At 40.1% G+C, this 26,681-nt stretch overlaps 2 protein-coding genes across 3 annotated transcripts in view; one reads left to right on the top strand and one right to left on the bottom strand.

Annotated features, from left to right (window-relative positions):
* The window catches only part of LOC134822067 (protein FAM135B-like), a 39,256-nt gene extending 12,575 nt beyond the window's left edge, over window positions 1–26,681 (top strand). Inside the window, exons 6-21 of one of the 2 annotated variants that reach the window (XM_063832925.1) lie at window positions 4,928–5,092; window positions 5,389–5,477; window positions 5,863–5,973; window positions 11,212–11,310; window positions 12,607–12,702; window positions 12,914–12,994; window positions 13,670–13,774; window positions 13,913–14,005; window positions 14,261–14,384; window positions 18,820–19,152; window positions 19,299–19,494; window positions 19,622–19,788; window positions 19,933–20,027; window positions 20,240–20,352; window positions 20,570–20,710; window positions 25,518–26,681. In XM_063832925.1, coding sequence (XP_063688995.1) covers window positions 4,928–5,092; window positions 5,389–5,477; window positions 5,863–5,973; window positions 11,212–11,310; window positions 12,607–12,702; window positions 12,914–12,994; window positions 13,670–13,774; window positions 13,913–14,005; window positions 14,261–14,384; window positions 18,820–19,152; window positions 19,299–19,494; window positions 19,622–19,788; window positions 19,933–20,027; window positions 20,240–20,352; window positions 20,570–20,710; window positions 25,518–25,653 — 2,144 coding nt within the window. In that variant the 3' untranslated portion in view covers window positions 25,654–26,681. Of the gene's footprint in view, window positions 1–4,927; window positions 5,093–5,388; window positions 5,481–5,862; window positions 5,974–11,211; window positions 11,311–12,606; window positions 12,703–12,913; window positions 12,995–13,669; window positions 13,775–13,912; window positions 14,006–14,260; window positions 14,385–18,819; window positions 19,153–19,298; window positions 19,495–19,621; window positions 19,789–19,932; window positions 20,028–20,239; window positions 20,353–20,569; window positions 20,711–25,517 lie in introns of both variants that reach the window. The other variant, XM_063832924.1, reaches the window with a different exon arrangement.
* LOC134822261 (3-alpha-hydroxysteroid sulfotransferase-like) lies at window positions 20,841–21,992 on the bottom strand. Its single transcript, XM_063833167.1, has 2 exons — window positions 21,596–21,992; window positions 20,841–21,453 (listed from the first exon to the last, which is right to left on the bottom strand). The coding sequence occupies exons 1-2, from the start codon at window positions 21,615–21,617 to the stop codon at window positions 20,939–20,941; spliced, it is 537 nt and encodes a 178-aa protein (XP_063689237.1). The 5' UTR covers window positions 21,618–21,992; the 3' UTR covers window positions 20,841–20,938.

The raw sequence follows: 26,681 nt of genomic DNA, 5'->3' as shown, positions 1-26,681 counted from the left end.
AACTCGAACCCCGAGCATCATTAGAACATGCTTTGTGACAATGTGAAAACTGTTGTATCATGAGAATGCAGCTAATAGCTATATTGTTATTCTAAACGTTTCCTCTGAGCTATTATTTCAAGACGATCAGAACGATGAAGGTTAGTGATTCTCCTTTCATTGTGCAATGTACAGTCCCCACGAGGAGGAGAGATAATCAGGGCAGCGTGATCGGGCAACAATGAGCAAGTAGCCCAAGTTACAAGAGGATATAATAATCTGCTATACAGATTACAGATGACTCTAAGATTAATGGTGTCGTATGAGGGGACCTGGATGACTGGACTCTGGAGGGGTCTCATCTAACTAGAACCCTAACTCGCTACCAACTGTTACCACCCATTTTTACTGGGCTGACAGAATCCAGGAATTATCATAACAAGAGAACGACCCTGGTGAGTGGTGACCACCCTGTGTCTATAATTGAGGAGCGAGGGGTCCGGGGATCTGCCTTTAATAATAACCTTCTCATAAATATAAAACTGTCCTAAGTACCCTTATAGCTTAGTAGTAAGTTTCATACCCTTAACTAATTATCCAGCTAGGTGGTTTAAAAGACAAGGGACGCCAAATTACAGATTATGAGTGCAATTATAATCCCCACATCCAGAAAGTTTTAAAGTTTAGTGTTTACAACTCCTGTTATACAAGGAAGGGCTATGACAGCCTTATTGGCTTTTAGCAATTCTGGTGAGCGTATTGAGTGCTGTTAATACCTTACTAGATCTTACTGACTACTACTATGATCTTCATGGGAGAATATAATATTCGATATTCATCAGAAAAATCAAATCAAATATTCTCCAGTTACTACTGAGACAGAGAGCAAAATATTCTAGAATAAACCACAATAAACTAATCGACAGTCGTGACTCACATTTTGAAACCACGTACTGGCGTACAAGCTCGGATAATCACGTACAAGCTCGGATAATCACGTACAAGCTAGAATAATCACGTACAAGCTCGGATAATCAAAATATCAAATATTTGGTATTCAGTAGTATTCGGTACCGAATATATTCAATTAATCCTGACGAAGTATTTAAATTGGGCACTCAGTGACTGAGCTATAAAGGCCAACGTATGAGTACTGACTTTTGGCCCACCCTGTATAATATATAATATATATTCGAATATTCGGTCGGAACGAACACCGAACTCGGAATCCGAACATATTCCGAACTATACGATACCCACTGAGCAGTATGCATATCTACGGTGATTTTAAAAATATTAAAGATTGAGAAACATGTGCGACGTGCGTCATAAAGTCATAATACAGTATACACAATATTTTGTAATATTTTCAACATTTCAAATTTTAATCTTACACAACTGCCCATTAGTCACTTTATGGCGATGGATTTTAGTCAAGGTATAACTATAAGTGAGTATAAATTTGGCAGAATGGTTGTATAATATGATGACTAGGAAACTCTCACAGGATCCTGAATGCCATTTGGCAGTGTGCCAGTCTGACCAGTATGCTCTCAACTGGTACTGTCATAATTACGACAGTAATACGAATTGTAACTGTTACTGATAGTAATAATAAGTAGTTACTATCTATATTAATATAGATAGTAACTACTTATTATTACTATAATAGTACTAAAAACTATTAATAGTAACTATTATTGTACAGTAATTATTGAGCTGTCAGTATGATAATGATAGTACGTAGTTACTATCGGTGTTAATATAAAATCTATTATAGTATTCTACTACTATACATATTACATACTAACTACTATTAATACGTTACGTTGTATTATATTATATTATCACACAGTTATACTTATCTACATTCATGAAGACATGTTAGTTTTAATACTTTCAACACTACTATATAACAAATAATTTAAGTATTATTATGTAATGGGATGGAAGTGCTTTAACCAGGTGCAGCCAGTCCACAACCTGGCTACATAATATTAAGAACATGTTTTAATTCTTGTTGAAAAGCTCAAATACCCCGGGTTGGGCCAAATTACCATTATTTAAAGCGCTTTTATTTAAAAGCAGCTGTTAACTTACTAACTCTCTCGTGATGACGTCACGTTAATTCTGGACCAGTCTGTTTGTGTTGTTTTAAAGGCAGGATGACGTCACGTTAATTCTGGACCATTCTGTTTGTGTTGTTTTAAGGGCAGGATGACGTCACGTTAATTCTGGACCAGTATGTTTGTGTTGTTTTAAAGGCAGGATGACGTCACGTTAATTCTGGACCAGTATGTTTGTGTTGTTTTAAAGGCAGGATGACGTCACGTTAATTCTGGACCAGTATGTTTGTGTTGTTTTAAAGGCAGGATGACGTCACGTTAATTCTGGACCAGTATGTTTGTGTTGTTTTGAAGGCAGGATGACGTCACGTTAATTCTGGACCAGTCTGTTTGTGTTGTTTTAAGGCAGGATGACGTCACGTTAATTCTGGACCAGTCTGTTTGTGTTGTTTTAAGGCAGGATGACGTCACGTTAATTCTGGACCAGTCTGTTTGTGTTGTTTTAAGGCAGGATGACGTCACGTTAATTCTGGACCAGTCTGTTTGTGTTGTTTTAAGGCAGGATGACGTCACGTTAATTCTGGACCAGTCTGTTTGTGTTGTTTTAAGGCAGGATGACGTCACGTTAATTCTGGACCAGTCTGTTTGTGTTGTTTTAAGGCAGGATGACGTCACGTTAATTCTGGACCAGTCTGTTTGTGTTGTTTTAAGGCAGGATGACGTCACGTTAATTCTGGACCAGTCTGTTTGTGTTGTTTTAAGGCAGGATGACGTCACGTTAATTCTGGACCAGTCTGTTTGTGTTGTTTTAAGGCAGGATGACGTCACGTTAATTCTGGACCAGTATGTTTGTGTTGTTTTAAAGGCAGGATGACGTCACGTTAATTCTGGACCAGTCTGTTTGTGTTGTTTTAAAGGCAGGATGACGTCACGTTAATTCTGGACCAGTCTGTTTGTGTTGTTTTAAAGGCAGGATGGCGTCACGTTAATTCTGGACCAGTCTGTTTGTGTTGTTTTAAGGCAGGATGGCGTCACGTTAATTCTGGACCATTCTGTTTGTGTTGTTTTAAAGGCAGGATGACGTCACGTTAATTCTGGACCAGTCTGTTTGTGTTGTTTTAAAGGCAGGATGACGTCACGTTAATTCTGGACCAGTCTGTTTGTGTTGTTTTAAGGCAGGATGGCGTCACGTTAATTCTGGACCAGTATGTTTGTGTTGTTTTAAAGGCAGGATGACGTCACGTTAATTCTGGACCAGTCTGTTTGTGTTGTTTTAAAGGCAGGATGGCGTCACGTTAATTCTGGACCAGTATGTTTGTGTTGTTTTAAGGCAGGATGACGTCACGTTAATTCTGGACCAGTATGTTTGTGTTGTTTTAAAGGCAGGATGACGTCACGTTAATTCTGGACCAGTATGTTTGTGTTGTTTTAAAGGCAGGATGACGTCACGTTAATTCTGGACCAGTCTGTTTGTGTTGTTTTAAAGGCAGGATGACGTCACGTTAATTCTGGACCAGTATGTTTGTGTTGTTTTAAAGGCAGGATGACGTCACGTTAATTCTGGACCATTCTGTTTGTGTTGTTTTAAAGGCAGGATGACGTCACGTTAATTCTGGACCATTCTGTTTGTGTTGTTTTAAAGGCAGGATGACGTCACGTTAATTCTGGACCAGTATGTTTGTGTTGTTTTAAAGGCAGGATGACGTCACGTTAATTCTGGACCAGTATGTTTGTGTTGTTTTAAAGGCAGGATGACGTCACGTTAATTCTGGACCAGTCTGTTTGTGTTGTTTTAAGGCAGGATGACGTCACGTTAATTCTGGACCATTCTGTTTGTGTTGTTTTAAAGGCAGGATGACGTCACGTTAATTCTGGACCAGTATGTTTGTGTTGTTTTAAAGGCAGGATGACGTCACGTTAATTCTGGACCAGTCTGTTTGTGTTGTTTTAAGGCAGGATGGCGTCACGTTAATTCTGGACCAGTCTGTTTGTGTTGTTTTAAGGCAGGATGACGTCACGTTAATTCTGGACCATTCTGTTTGTGTTGTTTTAAAGGCAGGATGACGTCACGTTAATTCTGGACCAGTATGTTTGTGTTGTTTTAAAGGCAGGATGACGTCACGTTAATTCTGGACCAGTCTGTTTGTGTTGTTTTAAGGCAGGATGACGATGTTTCCCTCCTCACACTCTAATAACAATAGACCTATCTGAGCCAGTGTGTCAATACCATCGCTACTACTTTCACCGTTTCATTTCTAATGTCATGAAATAAACAATTAGTTACATTATTAATTAATTTCATTGCATTATTAATGAACTTATTACCTAATTGACCAGGACACGCCACAATCACTACTAACAATACTAGACATAGCTTTTAGCTATACTTATAGTGTACCGTTTAATTGCTGCTCCCACGGCTTATAATTTTAAATTACATAATTAATTAATGAGTGACAACTAATATAGTTGATCAAGACTACACTCTCGGTGTGTGATTGGTCTTCTCATGGTTTATAATTGTTGTGTTACTTGGTAAAAGGCGCACTATCTACTGTCGGTTATAACAGTACAGTTTGGCCCTGGGATCACTGGAAATGCCATCTCAGGGACCAATTTCAACCGAATACATTTTGTGAACTTGATGAATATTTATTCAAACTATGGATCTAGTATTAAGAACGGACTGTATATGAAAATTGTTTACCCACCACATGATCCGCCACGTGATCTGAGATCTGAGCATCAAATACGACCAAGGTTACCTTGTACTGGACAAATCAGATCAACGTATTTGCCTGTTGTATTAAAACTTGTTAGGCAATATATTTACTATAATATTATCATAGTTACTCGATCCACAACCAATTAACGAATCACAGGTAAAGAGGACATGTTTGAGTACATGTACATGGCACAAATCCGGTACACCGTTCACATGGTGATGGTAGACATAGACAACCCCCCACACACTTTACTGTCACAGTGTTGGGACAGCAATCTACCAGTGTTGAGTGTGCTGGTGGACGTGGGCATACATGATTATAGTGAGTAATTAGGGTTAATTGTTATAATTAGGTTATAATTGGTTAATTAGGGTATTTAGTGGTTAATCGTTAATTGGGTAGACCTTACTACATTTTTTAATGTTTTATATTTTAGGGAATAAGTTTCGTCAAACGTTTGTTAAAATACAGCCTAAAAATATAGAAACCAGCTTTTTCTTCTGTGGTATAGTTTCACCGACTTATCTTAAATGTAAAATATGTTGAACTATTTAATTAGTGTAATTATGTACTATTTAATTATGTACTACTACATACTATAGCTATGACTGTTTCAGAGGATATGATCCTGAATGTAGCTACTGTACTGTGTGGGACCCTGCTGTCCGCTTATGACTTTCTCAAGTCTACATTCTCCAACTTACAGGTTGTTAGTACATGTGTGACAAATCTTAGATGAGTGACTAAATATTCTGTTTACATAATAATATGTAGATCATGTCATTACTGCGTTCAATTTTTTTAAACATAAAATATGTAAATCATATCATTACTGCAGCTAATGTTGATACTCGGTTACAGTTTTTGTTGACTTGGAAGAAAAATTCTGATCTTGGTCACTATTTGGTCACTATTTGGTTAGCTATTTGGTCACTATTTGGTCACTATTTGATTTTGGTCACCATTTGGTTAGCTATTCCTAATGGCGAAGGCTTCACTGCCTAACGTGCTGCTACTCTATTATCTATTATACAATAGATAACATAATTAATTAACTAATTGCATAATTAATTAATTACATAATTGATCAGGACACGTTGCCGTCCGAGTACCGCCACGAACTAAAGCCAGCAGATGCAGTGGATGCACTGCAAACAATCCTTACCAGTCTCTCTGAGATTGAGAGCATTGATGATGCACAGGTGACTGACCACGTGTTAAACTTTACGTTTTACATCGCTCTTTTTCGGTTTTTTAAAACCCGCTATTTAATAATTTTCACCAGATTAAAATTTAAAATTTAAATTACCGTTCATTATTTTGAGCCGCTTTTCGTTGATATATTGAAGTGAACGAAGGCTGAGTAAGCAGCTGACTGGTTTTTCAAATAAATTTCTTACAAGTTTTTGTAAAAATTTAATCGAGAAAGCACGTGAAGTTTACAAAGCTTCGGGAACTGGGAGCAACTGAGATGAACTGTAGTGAGAAAATAAAAGGATCAGTAGAGCGAGGTGCTTCTAAATTATGGTTAAAAGCTGGTCGTTGAAAAAATAAGAAGCACGTGCTGTATTGTAGACTACAATATATCACGTGTTCCTGTAGTTCCTGTAGTTCCACTCTTTCCTAGACAGAGGATGAGTAGTCAGCTGGAGGTTCTATAGAAGCCCAGGTGCAGCGCTCTTATTATTATTGTTGTACTCAGATGCTCTACCCATGGTACGCACGTGCTGCTGCAACTTACCCATCGTCTGCACGTGCATTGCACTAGCTTTATTCCAAGATAACTTACTTATAAAAAGCAGATGTGGGAGAACCACGACATCTTCATCATTTAGTTCTGCTCTCTATCCCTCTTTCTCTCTCTCTCTCTCTTTCTGGTCAAATCAGTCTTCCTCAATCATTAAAAAAGCGGTATTGTTTAACGTTAGGATTTTTAACGCCGGTTATCTATTTAGAAAGGACAAGTTTTCGAGGTGTGTTGTTAGATTCTTCGACACTTTGCCAAAAACAGTGGGCTTTTATAAAATATTTAACATGTGCAATTATTAGGTATCAATGCACAAAGTACTAGCGGTGATATTGGTTGTGTTAAGCTTTGCTTACGCTGCTCCGGTCTGTACCAAGTTGGAGACACAACCTGACAAATGGCATTTGTTGAGACCTAATTCCTCGGAATCTGAAGGACAGGGTGTTCGGAGTGGTCTATTACTGGCAGAATCAGAGGGAAAGATGTTCAATGTGAAGTCCCGTAGTCGGACTCCGAACAACAACAGAATAAATCCTATTTATCGGGAGATCTGTACTAACTCTGACTACGAAGTTGACGATGCTCGGAAATACTTCCCAGACTTCCCGCTGGACTGGAAGTTCTCACAGTTACAATTATTCGATGATGGTGCTTACAGTTGCGATTACGAAAGTAATTATGATAAATATTTTATTTACTTGATATGTTATGATTACAGTACACACCGGAAGTGGAACCTACTGCATGCAGATCTTTGGTTCTGGGATAACGAATCGGAAGAGATGGACCGCAGCAGTCTATCAGGTGTGCTGCATTTAGGTGTACAGTCGGCAGTTGGCACTGTCTTTGGCACTGTCTGTGAAGACCACTTTACTGATCACGCGGCAGACATGTTCTGCGAGTTCCTTGGACACGGCTACGCTAAGGCTTGGGGCAGATACCCAGAGAACATGGGGTTTTACATTCCATACTACATTTTCGACAAAGAGGACATAAAGATAGCGGCGGAAAGTTTAAAGTGTGATGATAGGACTAACGACATAGAGTATTGTGAAGGTGAATTCAGACCTTGGGGAGCAAACAGCAGCTGTGATATTAGGTTGAGTGTTTACTTGGAGTGTAACCCAGAACTCCCAGACTGGGAATTCGACTCAGTGAACCTGAAAAAGTACAATCACACAACAGGAAAACTTTCTGACGATTCTGAGGGACTCCTCTTTGTAAATCTCCGGGACAGAAAAGACCCGGGAAAAGTGCACCCTGGCATTGTTTGTCGACACACTTTTAACAGCGACGCTGCCAACCTGTTCGGCCAGCATCTGGGATTCGGATACGCTGATGCCTGGGGAAGCTTCCCTGAGAACTTGGACTACGTTCCAGAGCTCCTTGTTGTTGATGAATATGATGATGTGAAGGTAGATAATGTGCTGTGTGGCGTCAATGCTACAAACATAGCGGAATGTGAGGTCAACATGAAACAAACCTGCTTAAAACTGGAAAGTGTCTGGTTGAAATGCAAAGCAGAAGAACTAGGACTAGAGTTGAAATTTGGAGGAGTTACACTCAATTTGGACCTTAACCAGATTCACAGCTGCTTAAAAATTGAGAGTTACTGGTTGAAATGCAGTACAGAGGATGAGAATGAAGAGAAGGAAGAAGGAGAACAAGGGCTACAGTTCAAATTTGAAGGAGTCAAAATACAATTTGAACCTTAACAAGATTCGCAGAAAATGGCACTTTTGATAAAACTGTGGTTATAAGAAGACTGTAAAAGAAATCCTTTTTAAAAAATCAATCACTCATAATTGCAGTAATATATAAATAGAATTTAAAATTTCACGAATAGTATTTTCCTTCTTTTGTAGTTACCAGTAATATATGAGGTGGCAGACACCGAGAGCCTATAGCCACTTTGGCGAGAGAACTGCCGCTGACAGATGCAGACCAGGCTAGGTCAAAACCGATTAAAAAAGTGTTGGTCTCAGAAAAAGGAACCAATGTTTAATTAAGGTTAAAACATCTTTGAACGTGCAATAACACAGGTAGGATATTGAGAACTGTAATTCTAGAATCATCCGTTCGAGGAGTAGGTTTGTCTGGAGAACGAACTGTGGGAAGAGGAAATGTCCTGACCTGCAACAACAAAAAAAGCTGAAAAACCTGGCACGAGAGTTTAAACCAACCTAAAAAGAAGTTCAATCAATCTGAAAATTCTGAGGATTCTTTATTATCGGCTGGTCCCATATCAGCGTATGATGGAATGGGAAGTCCCATCATCAGTTTTAAATACCTAACACCTCCCCCTTTGTGCCACACAGCAACTTGTACGGTCTGAGAGAGGTCCCATGTGCTTATCGTGTCTCTATCCTTGTCGAGTTTGTTGCTTTCAAGTAAAAGTAAGGAGACAATTTATCTGATATTACCAAGCCTACCCACCCCCTTAACTCATCATGATCGGTTTATAATTGCCCTGCAATCAAATGTAATATTTGAGGGGTGCCATTTATACCATTGCCAGATTGATTAATATTTCATTTTCTCATCAAATCATACTGACCCTTTGATGTTACATACATGTAATAACAGATGAATATATAATACATCTTGACTTTTATATTACAATTTTTGGTATGTAATATGTGTTTACACAAACCAAGTAGAAGAATTTGCATCCCAAAATTGGATCAAATTCAATGTGTCGATTTTATATGGAACTGGTAAAATTGTAGCAGAATCAATTGTAGGAAAGTTGTGGTAATGATTTACTCAAAGCGCAGTAATCTTTATTAAAATCAATCATTTTTGAACTATCTTCTAACAGCTTAACAGTTTAAAAAATTTCTTCTTAGATTAATATGAACATGTCATCCCTAAATCATTTCTAAAAACTTTCTTATTTAAATTGTCTCAGCATGAACTTGACAAACTTTATCAATGACTGATTTTGGCCTATATTTAGTGTTAGTTCTTTAATTTTAAGCTACACTCATATATGAACGATATATTTTCAAGTATTTGATAGCAGTCCTAACTTTTATCATGATAGTTTCCGGGATGACTAGATTAAACACTGCTGAGTATAAGTTTATCTTAATAGTGGTGTTCTTAAACTTCAATTTATTATCATCATTAAAACCTTGCAATTTTTGCGAAGACTTTCCTTATTAGTTTCTTTCGAGCTGAGTTCCAATGTCTCGCACAAGTTTTCAAAGTTTCGGGTAAAATCTGTCGAATTTTTCGAAGAATTGGTCACATTAAACCTGCTATTTTATCAAACAGTTTAAGTTTACTAGCGTTTGATAATTCAACTTGAAAATATTTATTGAAGACACGATAATAATATATATTGAAGTGACCTGCAACTTATACAGGATTATATAGGATTTCTTAGAACTGTAACATATGATATTATGTTATTGACCTAGTCATGCGATATTGCAGGTTCCAATTATATACCTGGTTAATTACTAATATAAGGTGTTTACGTCAGATGCGTCAGTATAAGCAGTATAAGTACCAGTACCACTAAAAGCATCAGTTTAGTTTTTATTTCATTTACTATTCGGGGAAACGAGGAAAATTAGGAAAATCAAGTGCTCGCTCCAAACTAACAGCGCTATTCTTGTTATTTTCTACCTTAAATTCACAGAGCCCCAAAAATCTTGGGCGGTAACAATATTGTGTTTTAAGAAAGAAAAATGTGTTTTTAGATTGTAGCTTGTTAGTCCCACAACTTGTTAGTCCCACAGCTTGTTAGTCCCACAGCTACCTATGTTGTGGTTATTATGTTAACTTTTCAGCTGTTTTTTTAATTTGGAGGAGGGTTGTATTATAATACCATATTTTGTATCAGCGTGATATAAACCCAGTGACCTCGAAGTATGCACCCAAGTGAAATTATTTTATAAATTTTACTCGGTAGCATATGTTGGATATTGTTTGTGAATTGTGAACAATATCCGACATTCCAACATATCAGTTACATATGATACAAACAAAAGCATACTCAAAGTAAAATAAAAGTAAAAGCAGAATACAATTAAGATTCTCCGCTGTTCTATAATTGCTGTCAAGTGTCTGTACACAAAGTAAATTAATTTATTTACCGTTAGTCCACACTTGACACCTGACCTCGTACTGCGTGACTGCTAACTATAAACTAGAGTTACATAATATTTATATTCTTGTACTCAAATTATTTGTTACACAGAAGCGATGAGATGAAAAGCTGCCTTGCCCAAGCTTCAAAATAATAATGATGGAGTCAACTGAAATAAGTTTATATTTCCATTCGGAAATCCTGAGGATGTTTCACAAAACTATTTGAATCTCTCCGGCCCTGCACGGGGATATAATTTTTTCATTTTGTACCATTTGAGTTATTTTATCGAATACATTATTGTGCCTTATTAACATAATATAATAATTGTCTTACTGACATAAAATGATATCTGAAGTAGTTGTACAGCAATACTAAGCTACTAAGGTAATGGGACTACTGCGGTATTGCTGTACAACTACTACAGAAGTAATCCTGATAACACTCGACCTCTGCCTGATCCAGAGGATGTCACCATTTTACATCGAAAGCTGTAAGAAGATAACGATCAGATCTCGTTATAAAATGATATCATTCCGACTTTATTGGATGTTAATTAATAACAAATAATTAATTAACAATTAATTATCGCAGGATCAACTGATACACGATTTGAAGAGTATAAGCCGCAGTATCCACATCCTCTGGTTCGAGTTTCTCGAGTGTTTCATACACAGCAAACACATTCAGCAGGTAATTATCTGATTTGTTAACGTGGGGAGGCGATGCAGGAACAGTGAATCTGAAATTTGGATTGTCCATGTTCATGTTGTGAGTTATTTGGTCAAATTGAAACTGTAAGTTTCTTCGTAACAAATTTAAGTTAAAATTGATCATTATTTAAAGTGTTCTTTTGTTCAATAGTTAATAATCAATTAATTATGCAAGTTTAGCATGGCATTCAATTGGAAATAATTGTAATAATGTGCTGCTCAAAGAGGCCGTAACTATTCTCATTTCCTCCAGCCTTGCCTAGATCCTCCACAATTTAACAGAAGACAGGCCAAATTATCTGACCACAGTAATATCGTAAGTAGTGTAACAAGTAATTACACAGTACACTAATTACTAATTACTAATTACTAAATAATAACACGAATCATCTCATCAAACTTGCACATTCATAATTCAAACCGTTCGTACTATAATTCCTCTGCTTACACGTTGTAAAGAGGATTGTGCAATGGTGCTTAACTAAATAATTTCTGTAAATTAGATATTTAAAATGTAAGTACTATTCTGACCAGCGATTCAAGAGTAAAATTGATAAATTCCAGGAAATGTGTCTACTGACGAAATTATAAAATTTCCAAGAAATATTTGTAGAACATTGTGTGTGGCTAGAAATATTGCACAATCCATAATGGTCTCTTTTGAGAGAAACAGAAATTCAATCAATTCTTTGAATCTGATAAATACTTCACATTGTCAGACACTAGTATGAAGTAGACTAACTCATTAACTTGTATATTGTGCTCAAAAATTGCAGATATGTGTATCCTTCAGTTCATGCGACAGACAATAAAGCAATCTTTAGCGGAAAGATAACATCGGAAACATCCATATCTACTGAAACTCATTATTATTAATCTTGTATAATTTGTAAACAGAGCTCTAAAAAAAGTTTCACTAGCAGAGTGCACAATATTACAAATCGTTCATGACAGAATTTATTACATGCTTAGCAACTTAGCAACTCATAAAATGTTAATGAAAATTATCCCTTTCTCTCCCCCATATTAACCGGTTATTTGTCATTAAGGGGGCGCAATACAATTATCGCTCGCGCAATGCAATTATAACACATAAGCGCTGACCTTAGCTTTGACCGTCAATTATTTCGGCTAGGAACAATATTTTTCCATGGAACCAAAAGTATCTGATAGATATCACTCCCCTCTATCAGAAACAACTATAAAGTCAATTTCGAGAGAATTTTTTGATGATTAATTATTGATTAATTAATCCATTAATTATTCCTCTTCTCAGGTGCTTCTAGAAAGATTCAGAGCAGTGCAGCTGGAGCGACAAAAAGAGGCCTGTTTTACGCAGTCACATCCGAAAGAGAAATCTGGTGATTACAAGGTATTTACTTACATATTTCTTTGTCGTTACTGCTTTTAATTGTTGTCTTTGTTGTTCGTGAGTTGTGAGTCTGTCCTTTGACTTTTGTACTTGGTTTTTTGTCCTTGATGGTGGAATATTTTTGGTTTCTACCAGTTTGACGTGATTAAAATGTTGAATTAGTTTCAAAATATGATTGGAATGCAAGGTTTAAAATAGTAAAATATTTCAGAGCTCCACGCTAAGTAGTAGTGTTGGTAACTTTATCAGAGGTTCCAGATACATGACCACTATTCCTCCTCTTCCTCTTCAAGTAAGTTGGCTATAATTAATTATGATTGATAACCAATTAATTAGTTACAAATTATTAATTAGTTTTTGCACCAATTGTTGATTTGGTTGTTGGTAACTTCTCCATCCAAGTTCGTAATGTTTGTAAGACATTTAGTATGGAAATTTTTTTCCCTACTCTTGCCGAAGGCAAAAAGATCGTAGGGAATAAGTAATCGGGTTTAGATATATGAGGTGGCCCGATGGACCTGCGGTGACGACAAAAGTCTGCTCCTTCGCAATATAGACCACTCCCCAATAATTAAGTGTATAGGAAGCGTCTGTTATGCTGCGCGCGACGCTGGCCATGTGTTAATTAATTACAGTGAAATTCCTCCTTCGCAAAGTTATTTTCCGCAATTTTTTGGATTCATTTATTGTTGATGCGCGGCGCTGCATTGGTCAAATAAATCGTCAATTTTCACCATGCACGAATCCCACTCATTTATAAAAAACATAGTATGTAAATATGGTACACTTTTTTCCAGTCACACTTTTCACTCAAAAGAATTAATGCCATAATGGTACAAGTACATGGTAGGGAAAATTGATCGTGCGTGGTTTAACCGCGGCGAAATTCTTGTTATGGATGCAAACACTGAGTGGTCAAAATATTTGTTGATTACCAAAAAATAATACTTCAATATAAATTTAACAGGCAGATGATAACGATGGTGGAGCTACTTCCATACCCATAATTATTGAGGATCTCTATAACTGGGAACCGTACACTGATAATCCCAACATCAGTGTGCCTAAAGATGTGAGTTAATGGTTTTAATACCCTTTTTAGTATTTTACATTTCAATTGTCAATTAACATTGTCAATTAACATGTTTTTAATTACTTTCTGATTATTCTTCTCCTTAAAATCTGGGCATACTGAACTTCATATATTCAGATTCTTGATAAAGCGATGCGAGAAAAGAAAGTATGGGACCCAATTATGCGACGACCGCACATAGTCGTTCAGTTGGACGATAACATTATTAAGGTAACTTTGGTGAATTTAAATGGCTTTTACAATCAAACTAGTACCATGAGCACAGAATCACTGGATCATATTAAAAAATATGCACTACATTAAAAACTCATCAATATGTACCGAGTTAAATTAAATTAACTGTTGTCACATAATTGTTATACGAGCACCCACTTGAACATATAATTAGAATGTGAACTTAACAAGGCCCCCCCTCCCTGGCCCCTGACTTAACAAGGCCCCCCCTCTTCATTAATTACCATACAGGCGTGGCGGGACAGTCAGTTATCAGAAGCACTGTCAGATTCGCTGGAAGATGAAATAGAGCTGACTCGAGCAAGATCTGCTGTCGTTATGAATGGAGACCGACCCACTAGAACTTCGGGCTCAGGTAATTTTACACTGTAAACTTTTGGATTATTCGGGTAAGGTTTCTTTCTAGTAAACTGTACAATTTTCCTGTTTTCAAAGGAAAATTTAACTCAAATTTTTCGAGCATCGTCTCGTACTCTTATCACAGTCCACATTTCTTCCATAAGACTTACCATGTAAAATAAGAAGTTACCGGCTACTTGCATGTGATTATTTGTGCAGCAAGAAGAATCTGTGTATCAAGTTTGTGAGCAAATTATGTTATTTGAAACATGAGATCATGCTGCGCAAAACTTCTTTTGGAACGGTTACAAAAGTTGTACTACGTTTACGCCGCGCGCATGTTACGAAAGTCATGTAAAGTAATCTGCACAGCCTGTCGTATACATGCGCGCCGGCGCGCGCGCGTCCAGTCATGGCCATGCTGTAAAAAACCAGGAATTTCTTGAACTAGTCAGCAGATCCCCATGCATCATGCATGCAGCATGTAGTCGAAAATCTTTGCGATATACAATAATGCAATTATCCAAGTTTATCTGGTCTTTATAAGAGCGATTGTGTCACTCAATTAAGCCAAATCAAATTTAGCAAAAATTTAATTTGGCTAAAAGGTTGTGTTGGCAAGTCACAAGGGAAAATTGTCATACTCACAGGTGTATGACTATTTATTATTTTCTATAAACTGCTAATACCGAATGCTATCAATAATGGGGGGGGTGTCACGTCCGTCTATGTCCGCTTGTCTCATAGAATCCAAAAAGGACAGGACATAGGCGGACATAGGCGGACATAGACGGACATAGGCGGACATAGGCGGACATAGAAGGACATAGGCGGACATAGGCGGACATAGGCGGACATTAATGGACACCTAAATTGCTAAATAAAATGTTCAATTTTTGCTGTTATAGGGGGGATCATGTTTTTTGTCCGTTCGGTACCCTATATTTTCAAAACGGACAAAAAATAGAGCGGACAAAAACGGACAAAAATGGACAAAAACGGACAAAAATGGAAATAACATTTAGATGCTTCCTCCTCCTACTCTTCCTCCTCCTCCCCCTGGGTCTTCCTGATCTTCCTCAGTCCTCTTCCTCCTCCCTTCCTCAGTCCTCCTACTCGTCCTCAGTCCTCCTCATCAATCCTCAACAGTCCTCCTCCTCCCCAGTCCTCCTCCTCCTACTGAGTCCTCCTCCTGGGTCCTCCTCCTCTTCTTTATCCTCCTCCTCTTCCTCCTCAGTCCTCCTCAGTCCTCCTCCTCATCCTTCTCCTCAGTCCTCCATCCTCCTCCTCAGTCCTCCCCCAGTCCCCCTCCTCCTCCTCCTATTCAGTCCTCCTCCTCCTCCTCCTTCTCAGTCCTCCTCAGTCCTCCTCCTCCTCCTCCTCCTCTTCCCTCTCAGTCATCCTCCTCAGCCATCCTCCTCAGTCCTCAGTCCTCCTCCTCCTGGGTCCTCCTCCTCCTCTTCATCCTCCTCCTCTTCCTCCTCGGTCCTCAGTCCTCCTCCTCCTGGGTCCTCCTCCTCATCCTTCTCATCAGTCCTCCTCCTCCCCAGTCCTCTCCCAGTCCCCCTCCTTCTCCTCCTCCTATTCAGTCCTCCTCCTCCTCCTCCTACTCAGTTCTTCTCAGTCCTCCTTCTCATTTCTCCTAAGTCTTCCTCCTGAGTCCTCCTCCTGAGTCCTCCTCCTCTTCCTTCTGAAGTTCTGAGTACTCCTCCTGAGTCCTCCTCCTCCTCCCTCTCAGTCATCCTCCTCAGTCATCCTCCTCAGCCATCCTCCCCAGCCATCCTCCTCAGTACTCCTCAGTCCTCCTCCTTCTCAGTCATCGTCAGTCCTCCTCCTCAGTCCTCCTCAGTCCTCCTCAGTCCTCCTGGGTCCTCCTCCTCCTCCAGGGTCCTCCTGGGTCTTCCTGATCCTCCCCAGTCCTCTTCCTCCTCCCCTCCTCAGTCCTCCTCCTACTCTTCCTCCTCGTCCTCAGTCCTCCTCATCAGTCCTCAACAGTTCTCCTCCTCCCCAGTCCTCCTCCTCCTCCTGGGGCCTTTTCCTGGGTCCTCCTCCTGGGTCCTCCTCCTCCTGGGTCCTCCTCCTCCTGGGTCCTCCTTCTCCTCCTCAGTCCTTCTCCTCCTCCTCCTTAGTCCTCTTCCTCCTCTTCCTCCTCCTCCTCCCTCTCAGTCATCCTCCTCAGCCATCCTCCTCAGCCATCCTCCTCAGTCCTCCTCCTTCTTAGTCCTCCTGAGTCCTCCTCCTGAGTCCTCCTCCTCCTCCTGAGTCCTCCTCCTGGGTCCTCCTCCTGGGTCCTCCTCCTCTTCTTTATCCTCCTCCTCTTCCTCCTCAGTCCTCCTCAGTCCTCCTCCTCATCCTTCTCCTCAGTCCTCGATCCTCCTCCTCAGTCCTCCCCCAGTCCCCCTCCTCCTCCTATTCAGTCCTCCTCCTCCTCCTCCTTCTCAGTCCTCCTCAGTCCTCCTCCTCCTCCTCCTCCTCTTCCCTCTCCCTCTCAGTCATCCTCCTCAGCCATCCTCCTCAGTCCTCAGTCCTCCTCCTCCTGGGTCCTCCTCCTCCTCTTCATCCTCCTCCTCTTCCTCCTCGGTCCTCAGTCCTCCTCCTCCTGGGTCCTCCTCCTCATCCTTCTCATCAGTCCTCCTCCTCCCCAGTCCTCTCCCAGTCCCCCTCCTTCTCCTCCTCCTATTCAGTCCTCCTCCTCCTCCTCCTACTCAGTTCTTCTCAGTCCTCCTTCTCATTTCTCCTAAGTCTTCCTCCTGAGTCCTCCTCCTGAGTCCTCCTCCTCTTCCTTCTGAAGTTCTGAGTACTCCTCCTGAGTCCTCCTCCTCCTCCCTCTCAGTCATCCTCCTCAGTCATCCTCCTCAGCCATCCTCAGTCCTCAGTCCTCCTCCTCCTGGGTCCTCCTCCTCCTCTTCATCCTCCTCCTCTTCCTCCTCGGTCCTCAGTCCTCCTCCTCCTGGGTCCTCCTCCTCATCCTTCTCATCAGTCCTCCTCCTCCCCAGTCCTCTCCCAGTCCCCCTCCTTCTCCTCCTCCTATTCAGTCCTCCTCCTCCTCCTCCTCCTCCTACTCAGTTCTTCTCAGTCCTCCTTCTCATTTCTCCTAAGTCTTCCTCCTGAGTCCTCCTCCTGAGTCCTCCTCCTCTTCCTTCTGAAGTTCTGAGTACTCCTCCTGAGTCCTCCTCCTCCTCCCTCTCAGTCATCCTCCTCAGTCATCCTCCTCAGCCATCCTCCCCAGCCATCCTCCTCAGTACTCCTCAGTCCTCCTCCTTCTCAGTCATCGTCAGTCCTCCTCCTCAGTCCTCCTCAGTCCTCCTCAGTCCTCCTGGGTCCTCCTCCTCCTCCAGGGTCCTCCTGGGTCTTCCTGATCCTCCCCAGTCCTCTTCCTCCTCCCCTCCTCAGTCCTCCTCCTACTCTTCCTCCTCGTCCTCAGTCCTCCTCATCAGTCCTCAACAGTTCTCCTCCTCCCCAGTCCTCCTCCTCCTCCTGGGGCCTTTTCCTGGGTCCTCCTCCTGGGTCCTCCTCCTCCTGGGTCCTCCTCCTCCTGGGTCCTCCTTCTCCTCCTCAGTCCTTCTCCTCCTCCTCCTTAGTCCTCTTCCTCCTCTTCCTCCTCCTCCTCCTCCTTAGTCCTCTTCCTCCTCTTCCTCCTCCTCCTCCCTCTCAGTCATCCTCCTCAGCCATCCTCCTCAGCCATCCTCCTCAGTCCTCCTCCTTCTTAGTCCTCCTCAGTCCTCCTCCTGAGTCCTCCTCCTCCTCCTGAGTCATCCTCCTCAGTTCTCCTCCTCCTCCTCCTAGGTCCTCCTTCTGGGTCCTCCTCCTCCTCCTCCTCCTGGGTCTTCCTGATCCTTCTCCTCCCTCTCAGTCATCCTCCTCAGTCATCCTCCTCAGTCATCCTCCTCAGCCATCCTCCTCAGCCATCCTTCTCAGCCATCCTCCTCAGTACTCTTCAGTACTCTTCTGTACTCTTCAGTACTCTTCAGTCCTCAAAATGTTTGTCCGCTAATGTCCACCAATGTCCGCTAATGTCCACCAATGTCCATCCAAGTCCGCCAATGTCCGTCCGGGTCCGCCAATGTCCGTCCGAGTCCGCCAATGTCCGTCCGGGTCCGCCAATGTCCGTCCGAGTCCGCCAATGTCCGTCCGAGTCCGCCAATGTCCGTCTGAGTCCGCCAATGTCCGTCCGTGTCCGCCAATGTCCCAAAAAACACGTCCGTTGTCTCATAGAATCCAAAAAGGACAGGACATAGGCGGACATAGACGGACATGACACCCCCCCCAATAATGGGTTGGGTATTTGAAACATTCTTAAATGTATTTGGTTCTAAAAAGGGACAACTTTAATTTTTAGACAACACTAATTTTTCAACCCTGTGAATCGTGACTTGCATTATCTTATCACATTCACATGAACACCACCTGAGAATCAAGGAAGATTTAACTTATCCATTAACATGTCCCAGGTTCTAACTCCACATTCTACACGACAACAGAGGAAACGCACAACCTCCTATTAGTAGATCTGGAACCCTCCGCACGCAACCCAAACCTCCCCATTCAGCCCACCATCACCATCCAACCCACTTCCTCCACAGATCGACCCACCAGGCCTCGTCCACCTAACTTCACCGAAGTATCCCTCATCCCTGAGAATCACAAGACAATAAACGATCTGGCGAGAAAAACCATACGTTTGTTAAAGTCGGAGGTAACGCATGTGAACTTTGAACAAGCGAGGAGGGATCTCATCGGGTCTAGTTTAATGGAGTCAATGTATTTCCTGACTGATACTGAAGGTAGGAATTTGAACATTAAATTGTCGCTAAATGTGTTATTGATACAGACTAGTATATAGGCGATCCACTATAGGTATCAAGTATCAATTAATTAACAATTAAACAATTAAGTAATTAAACAATTGAGCCCTAAAACCACTGCACAGGCTCGAGAATGATGGCGACAACATACTCCCCTTCGCCTCACCTGGTGGTGTGCGCGCACGGACTGGAAGGAGCATCTAACGACCTCAGACAAGTCCGCATATTCCTTCAAGCGGCCCTTCCCAAGAGCGACCTGCACTTCTTAATGTCGGACGCATACATGGAGGACACGTATCAGGATATAAAGGAAATGGGAAGGTAAAATTAGCGTAGATTTAATTTTGATCTCGTGTGAACTGTGAAGTATCAACTATCAACTTGTATAGCTCATTTTATTTCACAACCAAGGGTTTTCCTTCAACATTAGTCACTTTTAAACTTTCAGACTATTAGCGGACGATATCGTCCAGACGATAATCTGCTCCCCAAAACCGTACGAAAGAATCAGTTTTATCGGCCACAGTCTGGGCACACTGGTGGTGAGGGCTGCGTTACAAGATCCTCTTTTGGAGAGATACACCTCCAAATTCCACACATTCCTCAGCTTGTCAGGTGAGTGAGATTGGTGATCTCTAGTGGGGAGCCGGTGCACGCTCATTTGACATCTCTCCTCTCTAACGAAATAGAACTGTGACCTATCGTAATTTGAAATATTGTTATACATAAGATTTGCAAATCTAAAATAGTTCATTTCAGGTCCTCATCTAGGAATGATGTACTCGCCCAGCTACCTGGTTAATGGAGGACTGTGGCTAATGCAGCGACTCAAAGCTGGAAAATCCCTTCAGCAGGTCGATAGCTTACTAATTGCTAATTACTACTTCAATTTATAAACATATGTAGCTGGGGAAATTATGGGTAAACATGATTTTGATAAAATGACTCATTCCTCGAACTCCTGCAGCAAAAATATTATATCTATATCGTCAGTATGTAGATTGTAGGATAGTTTTACATTCCCAAAGATAAAAACAAATTGTTACATAAATAATTTAAATTTTAGATCGCAATGAAAGACAGTAGCGATATAAAGCAAACGTACGTGTACAAGCTGAGTTGTAATGATAAACTCCACCACTTCACCAACATCGTCCTCGTTTCTTCTCAGCAGGACAGGTTTGTCAAACATTTTTTAGATTCTTTAGATTCTTTGAATTCTTTAGATTTATGTATAGATTATTGTTCTTGAATTTCTTGAATTATAAGGTGCTGTTTAAAAATTAAACGTGAACGTCCAGTGGATTATTCAACGTTTAGCCATATTGGTATTAACGTACATCACAAAAAACGTCAATTTCATTCATCTAAGTAGTTTCAATTTTATATTCCTCAGATACGTGCCATTCCACTCGGCTCGAATAGAGATCTGTAACGACGCGAAGAGAGACTACAGCTACAATGGTCACGTCTACAGAGAGATGGTCCACAACATCGTACAACCCATGATAGACAACCCTAATTGTAGTATATCAAGGTTGGTTTATAGCACTTTTTAAAAAAAAGTGTGACAGTCCTAAGGTAGCACTGCTTAGCCTGTAGTTTTTTAACATCGTCAGTAATTACGAAGTTTTATTGCCTATCTAAAACAAATTGACACAGCATTTGACAATTAAATCTACTTCAATTACACAAGTTTTTAACCAGAAATCAATACTAATACTAAACTAGTGAATTACGTAAGCAATATTTATGTTTACAAAAATCAGATCTGGTGTTTTTTGTAGAGATCGTCAGCAATTTTGCGCATCATTTCCTCGTCCGCCATGTCCACAAAATGGTTCTTCCAATCACCAACCACTCCCTTACGGAGAAAACTATCATGAACCCCATCGTGGCCGTCTTCCTTAAACAAATTCTGATGTTTAATATTTGCAAACGAAGTTTTCTCCGCAATTCCGCGGACAGCCTCTGGGGTTAGATCACAGCCGATGAAATCTGCGACTCGGGATATTTCTTTACAGGAGTCCTCGATTAGATCCTCGTATTGGACGACCAATATATCGTACTCATCTCGACTAGAAAGCCAGTTGTTAACGTGATCCTCCCAGAGCCCATAAAACACCGTTTTTCCATCCCGGAAGTAAGTTTTAAAGAAATCTGTGAAATTGGCCTTCTTCATCCAGTCTGAGATTCCTGCTTTTTGTAGGTGATGGTACAGGGAAACACAAGCGTCACGCGGGTCTCGGACCACGTAGACTATCTTTGCTTTTCTATTTCCTGCAATGTTTGTTTGTTTGAGATTGATGTTTACTTTAATATTGAAGAACTACATAAAATTTCATAAACATTGATACCCATAAAGACTTGTAACCTAATAGAAAATAGAAAATAACTAGAATCTTGTTAAACTTAAACTAACCTTTGAAGATTTGATCGTCCATCTCTTGAGGAGAATGGTTGTGGCATTTACACTATAGGATTAGGTACTTTCTCCAAATCGGTGACCGATAAACTAGGTATATAATCCACCCATGGGAACCGTTCAGTTAGGGGCATTTCCGCCCACTCTTGAGTATCTTCAGTAAATAACATCTTCCTTAAAATGTTCTGCATCCACGTAGTACCACTCTTGGGATATGTCACGATGAATATGTCGCTTTCCGGACGGAGTTTAAAGTCTTTCTGGAATTCTGCCCGGAATTCCGGAGTCACGAAGCCCGGAATTGCAACTCCGTTAAGTGATCCGTGTGGTATCAGGTACTCGGAGTAGTCGTAGTTTTCAGATTGTTTTAAGGTCGTCATATTTCAATAAAACTAAGTTGTAGAGATAACATTATATAATATTCAGTAGTGGCAAATATCCAAACTAAACTTTAGCATGTTGTTAAAAAATACCTTACGTACGTTTTATTTCAGAAAATTATTAACTACAAAAGCTGCCATTTAAATCATTTTTCTGACATTTATAATCCTAATTGAACTAATTTTGGTATTTTGTACGGAAAATAAATAAGATTAGACGGGGGGGCCAATGGCATAAATGGAGAAAATGGAGAATTACTCATGGGTTTTTCCATTTTCTCCATAGAAATAGTCTCCATTTTATGCCATTTTATGCCATTTTATGCCATTTTATGCCATTGAAAACCTGAAAAATTTAGAATTTCGAGAAAAATTATTTAAAAAAAAGATATTTTCGGCCAATAATGAACAGGGTATCTTGAAACATGGAGAAAAGTGGTTTTCAGAAAAACTTTGAAAAATGTTGACTTAGAAAATGTTCGGTCCGAGTCATTTTCGATATGTACCTCCCGTATCGACAGCTCCCGATTCCGAGCTCGTGTTGCAATGGGGAGGCCTGCCTTCCGAGATCGCATTACCTCGAGTCCAAAATTGTGTATCGAGGGGAAGGTGTGGACTTCGAAAAACCGAAAAAAAATTTTCGGGTAATAATGAAGAGGGTAGCATGAAACGTGGAGAAAAGCGGTTTTCAGAAAAAATTTGAAAAATGTTGACTTAGAAATTACCCCTCGGTACACAATTTTGGACTCGAGGCTTCCCCCTGGTAATGCGATCTCGGAAGGCCTCCCCTTTGCAACACGAGCTCGGAATCGGGAGCTCTCGATACGAGAGGTACGTATCGAGAATGACTCGGGCCGAAAATTTTCTAAGTCAAAATTTTTCAAAGTTTTTCTAAAAACCACTTTTCTCCACGTTTCATGCTAACCTCTTCATTATTAGCCGAAAATATTTTTTTGGCTTATAACGAACAAGGTAGCATGAAACGTGGAGAAAAGTGTTTTTCAGAAAAACTTTGCAAAATTTTGACTTAGAAAATTACCCCTCGGTACACAATTTTGGACTCGAGGCTTCCCCCTGGTAATGCGATCTCGGAAGGCAGGCCTCCCCTTTGCAACACGAGCTCGGAATCGGGAGCTCTCGATGCGAGAGGTACGTATCGAGAATGACTCGGGCCGAAAATTTTCTAAGTCAAAATTTTTCAAAGTTTTTCTAAAAACCACTTTTCTCCACGTTTCATGCTACCCTCTTCATTATTAGCCGAAAATATTTTTTTGGCTTATAACGAACAAGGTAGCATGAAACGTGGAGAAAACTAGAAAAGTGTTTTTCAGAAAAACTTTGCAAAATTTTGACTTAGAAAATTACCCCTCGGTACACAATTTTGGACTCGAGGCTTCCCCCTGGTAATGCGATCTCGGAAGGCAGGCCTCCCCTTTGCAACACGAGCTCGGAATCGGGAGCTCTCGATGCGAGAGGTACGTATCGAGAATGACTCGGGCCGAAAATTTTCTAAGTCAAAATTTTTCAAAGTTTTTCTAAAAACCACTTTTCTCCACGTTTCATGCTACCCTCTTCATTATTAGCCGAAAATATTTTTTTGGTTTTTCGGGTCAACGAAGTCTGCACCTACCCCTCGATACACAAATTTGGACTCGAGGCTTCCCCCTGGTAATGCATCTCGGAAGGCAGGCCTCCCCTTTGCAGTGCGAGCTGGTTTCGACTTTCGAGGATGTAGGTCTCACTTCTCAGTGCCTATTACTCTCCCCTATTACTCACTCCTGCTGTAGCCTGTAGAAATAACTTTACACTAGGCTTGAGTAATTATGAGTTTGCCTGAAGTGTGCCTCTACTAACCTAGTATAAGCATCTAGTAGCCTACTATGAGCTTTCATAAGCTTGTTACGCCCCTAGTAAGCGTAAATAAACATGTTAGGATGTCCAATTTAGGTGTTAAATGGTGTTAAAGATGAAATTTCGAAGACAAAATTCATGGCATAAAATGGAGAAAATGGAGAATTACTCATGGGTTTTTCCATTTTCTCCATAGAAAAAGTCTCCATTTTATGCCATTTTATGCCATTTTATGCCATTGGCCCCCCCCCCCCCCCGATTAGACCGTGAAACAAGACCAGCCTTCGAGCAACTGATAAATTGATAGCTGAGACAGCTGGGGTTGAATCGATCGTCTTCTGCTAAGCAAAAGGTCAACACATTGTTTTTCTTCACGTTTCCAAAGGAGTGAGATAAACGACATCTAGGTAGAACTAGGATGTCGAATAACTGGAATTGCGGTGATAATAACTTAATAACGGTCACAGACACCCAAAGGAGTGAGATAAACGACCTTTATCACTATAAAATTTTAAGAAAGTTGCAAAACTAACGTAATAGGTGACGTATCAAACACATGTACCGGTTACAGGTCACGTATCGGGCAAATAAACAGAAGCCACGTATAAATTAAATCTAGGTAGAACTAGGATGTCGAATAACTCGAATTGCTGTAATAATAACTTAATTACGGTCACAGAGACCCAAAGGAGTGAGATAAACGACATTTATCACTATAAAGTTGCAAAACTAACGTAATAGGTCACGTATCAAACACGTACCGGTTACAGGTAACATATCAAACACGTACCGGTTACGGGTTACGTGGCTCTGTATTCCTCAGACGTAACGGGAAGAGCGAACTATATATGAATTAAATTGATAGTAAGGTAGAAGTTGCTTATTTTGTTGTTGTAACAGTGCCTCCTAAATTAAGATAGGACCGAGGCAGTAAAATATAGGTATGATAAAGCGACATTTACTACAAGCGATTAAAAAAGAAGCTTAAACTAATGACTTGGCAGAGATAACTTTGGCAGAGAAAAAATGTAATCTGTCGCGAAGGTATATTAATTTTAACAGTTGCACGGCAAATCATAAGCACCCTTCTGCAGGTTCAGTATTGTAAATCAGATTTGTTCCTATAGAAAGAAAATCTGATTATTCCAGGAATAAGCTGCGAATACTACGAAGCGAGAGAAATCTGATACAAGAAATGCATTCTGAAGAGTCTGAAGAAAATATTCTGGTTGCTCCATAATTAATTCAGTCATACTTAAAACAGGAGACCGTTGTGATTTTATAGAAAGAAAATCTGATGAAATCTGGTGCAGAAATCTGAACAAAATATTCTGGTGGCTCCATAATTAATTCAGTCATACTTCATACAGGAGACCGTTGTAATTTTCAACCACAAACTAATTGAGTTAAGTTATCTAGAGTTAGGTAGTCAGAATGTTACCTATGGGGCCTGTTCTCAGGATGCCTCAAAACAAACTTGGAACTTTTTATAACTGAAGATCCAAATAAAAAGGTTTTTTGAAAACAGCCCTGCAGTCTATACTTTACGGGTGTTCTCGTAAATCTCGAAGAAGGCGAAATCTAAATAATAAGACGAGGGAACTCGAACATACCTCAATCAATATTCAATATCCCCTAAAAGTGATAATAATTAATAAAATGTGATAATAATTAATAATATCCTGCAGGTACAGTATTCAGTACGCCCTGGAACAGGGCTCCGCTAACTCCATGATTGGTCGAGCTGCCCACATAGCTTGTCTAGACTCGGAGGTTTTTCTCAACAAGTTCTTCTCGGTCATGGGATGGAAATTCTTCGTGTGATCACGTGACTATGTGAAGTTTTATCGTTTACATGATTTTGTCGTGATATCATGTGATTATGAGTCTTTTTTGACCGTTTGAGATTTATTAGATCTTAGATTTGTAGGTACGCCATGAATATTGAAGTCATAAGGGGCCATCTACTTAGAACGTCCGGCAAATTGGGAGGAGGGTGGTTTTGGAATTTCGGACAAATCCGGACAGGGGGAGGGGGGCTGGTTTCTGAAAATTTTGGCAGAATTAACGAAAAAGTGATTGGCGATTTTGGCGGTCGTCCTAATATAAGTAGATGGCTCCTAAGCTTTTGATAGATGTCATAGTCATACCAAAAAGCCAAAGAGCGTTCTTAGACTCATATAGTTGCCAATTTTGTTGATGTAGTACTTGATTAAGTGCCGATTAAGATTTAAGTTCGTTTATAAACCGTCTCTTGATATAATATGCTATGATTGCAAGAACACCTTTCAGTGTCTTATAATGGAATACATGTGTCAAGAAAATTAAGTTAAAAAAAATGTGATTTATAAGTTTGTCAGAATATGTAGGAATTAGGAATGGATTAACTATTGAATTTGACATTATTTTCTTTTCGGTTTTGAATTTTTCCAAGAATAAACACAATTAAATGGAGTCAAGTTTATGTTCTTGACGCGTTACGCAATCAATTTCCTGCACTTTTATGGACCCCACCATTGCCTATTGTAACGTGTTAAAGGATCTTAAAGAATACAGAAATTTCGAGCAGAAACATTAGTTATCTGTGAAACTGATAATGTCGGGGGAATTGTGTGAACAAATGTGATAGCAATAGATAACTTACTATTGTGGTTGTGTTATTTTAGGGTCAATAGTTGTATCCGCTTTTCAATTATTTAGACGTTTGTTTTAGAAACAAGATGATCACATTTAGTTATTTTAAAGTTTTAATAAAAGATTCGTTTCTTGTTAAGTTATTCTGATTCAATCTTTTGATTTTTAGTTGCTTTGTGTGAATGGCGGATTGTATCCTCTTTTCGAGTTTCAGCTAA

Source organism: Bolinopsis microptera, chromosome 10 (genome assembly GCF_026151205.1).
Source record: "Bolinopsis microptera isolate Bmic1 chromosome 10, MBARI_Bmic_1.0, whole genome shotgun sequence".
Taxonomy (NCBI): Eukaryota; Metazoa; Ctenophora; class Tentaculata; order Lobata; family Bolinopsidae; genus Bolinopsis; species Bolinopsis microptera.
The sequence above is the reverse complement of the archived record's forward strand: the minus strand, read 5'-3'. Positions and strand labels throughout refer to the sequence as shown.

Excerpts from the sequence above, each read along its gene's own strand:
- LOC134822261 (XM_063833167.1), bottom strand. The coding sequence starts at position 21,617 with ATGGACGATCAAATCTTCAAAG. Across the intron at positions 21,454-21,595 it reads GGACGATCAAATCTTCAAAG|GAAATAGAAAAGCAAAGATA; the intron begins GTTAGTTTAAGT and ends CAAACATTGCAG.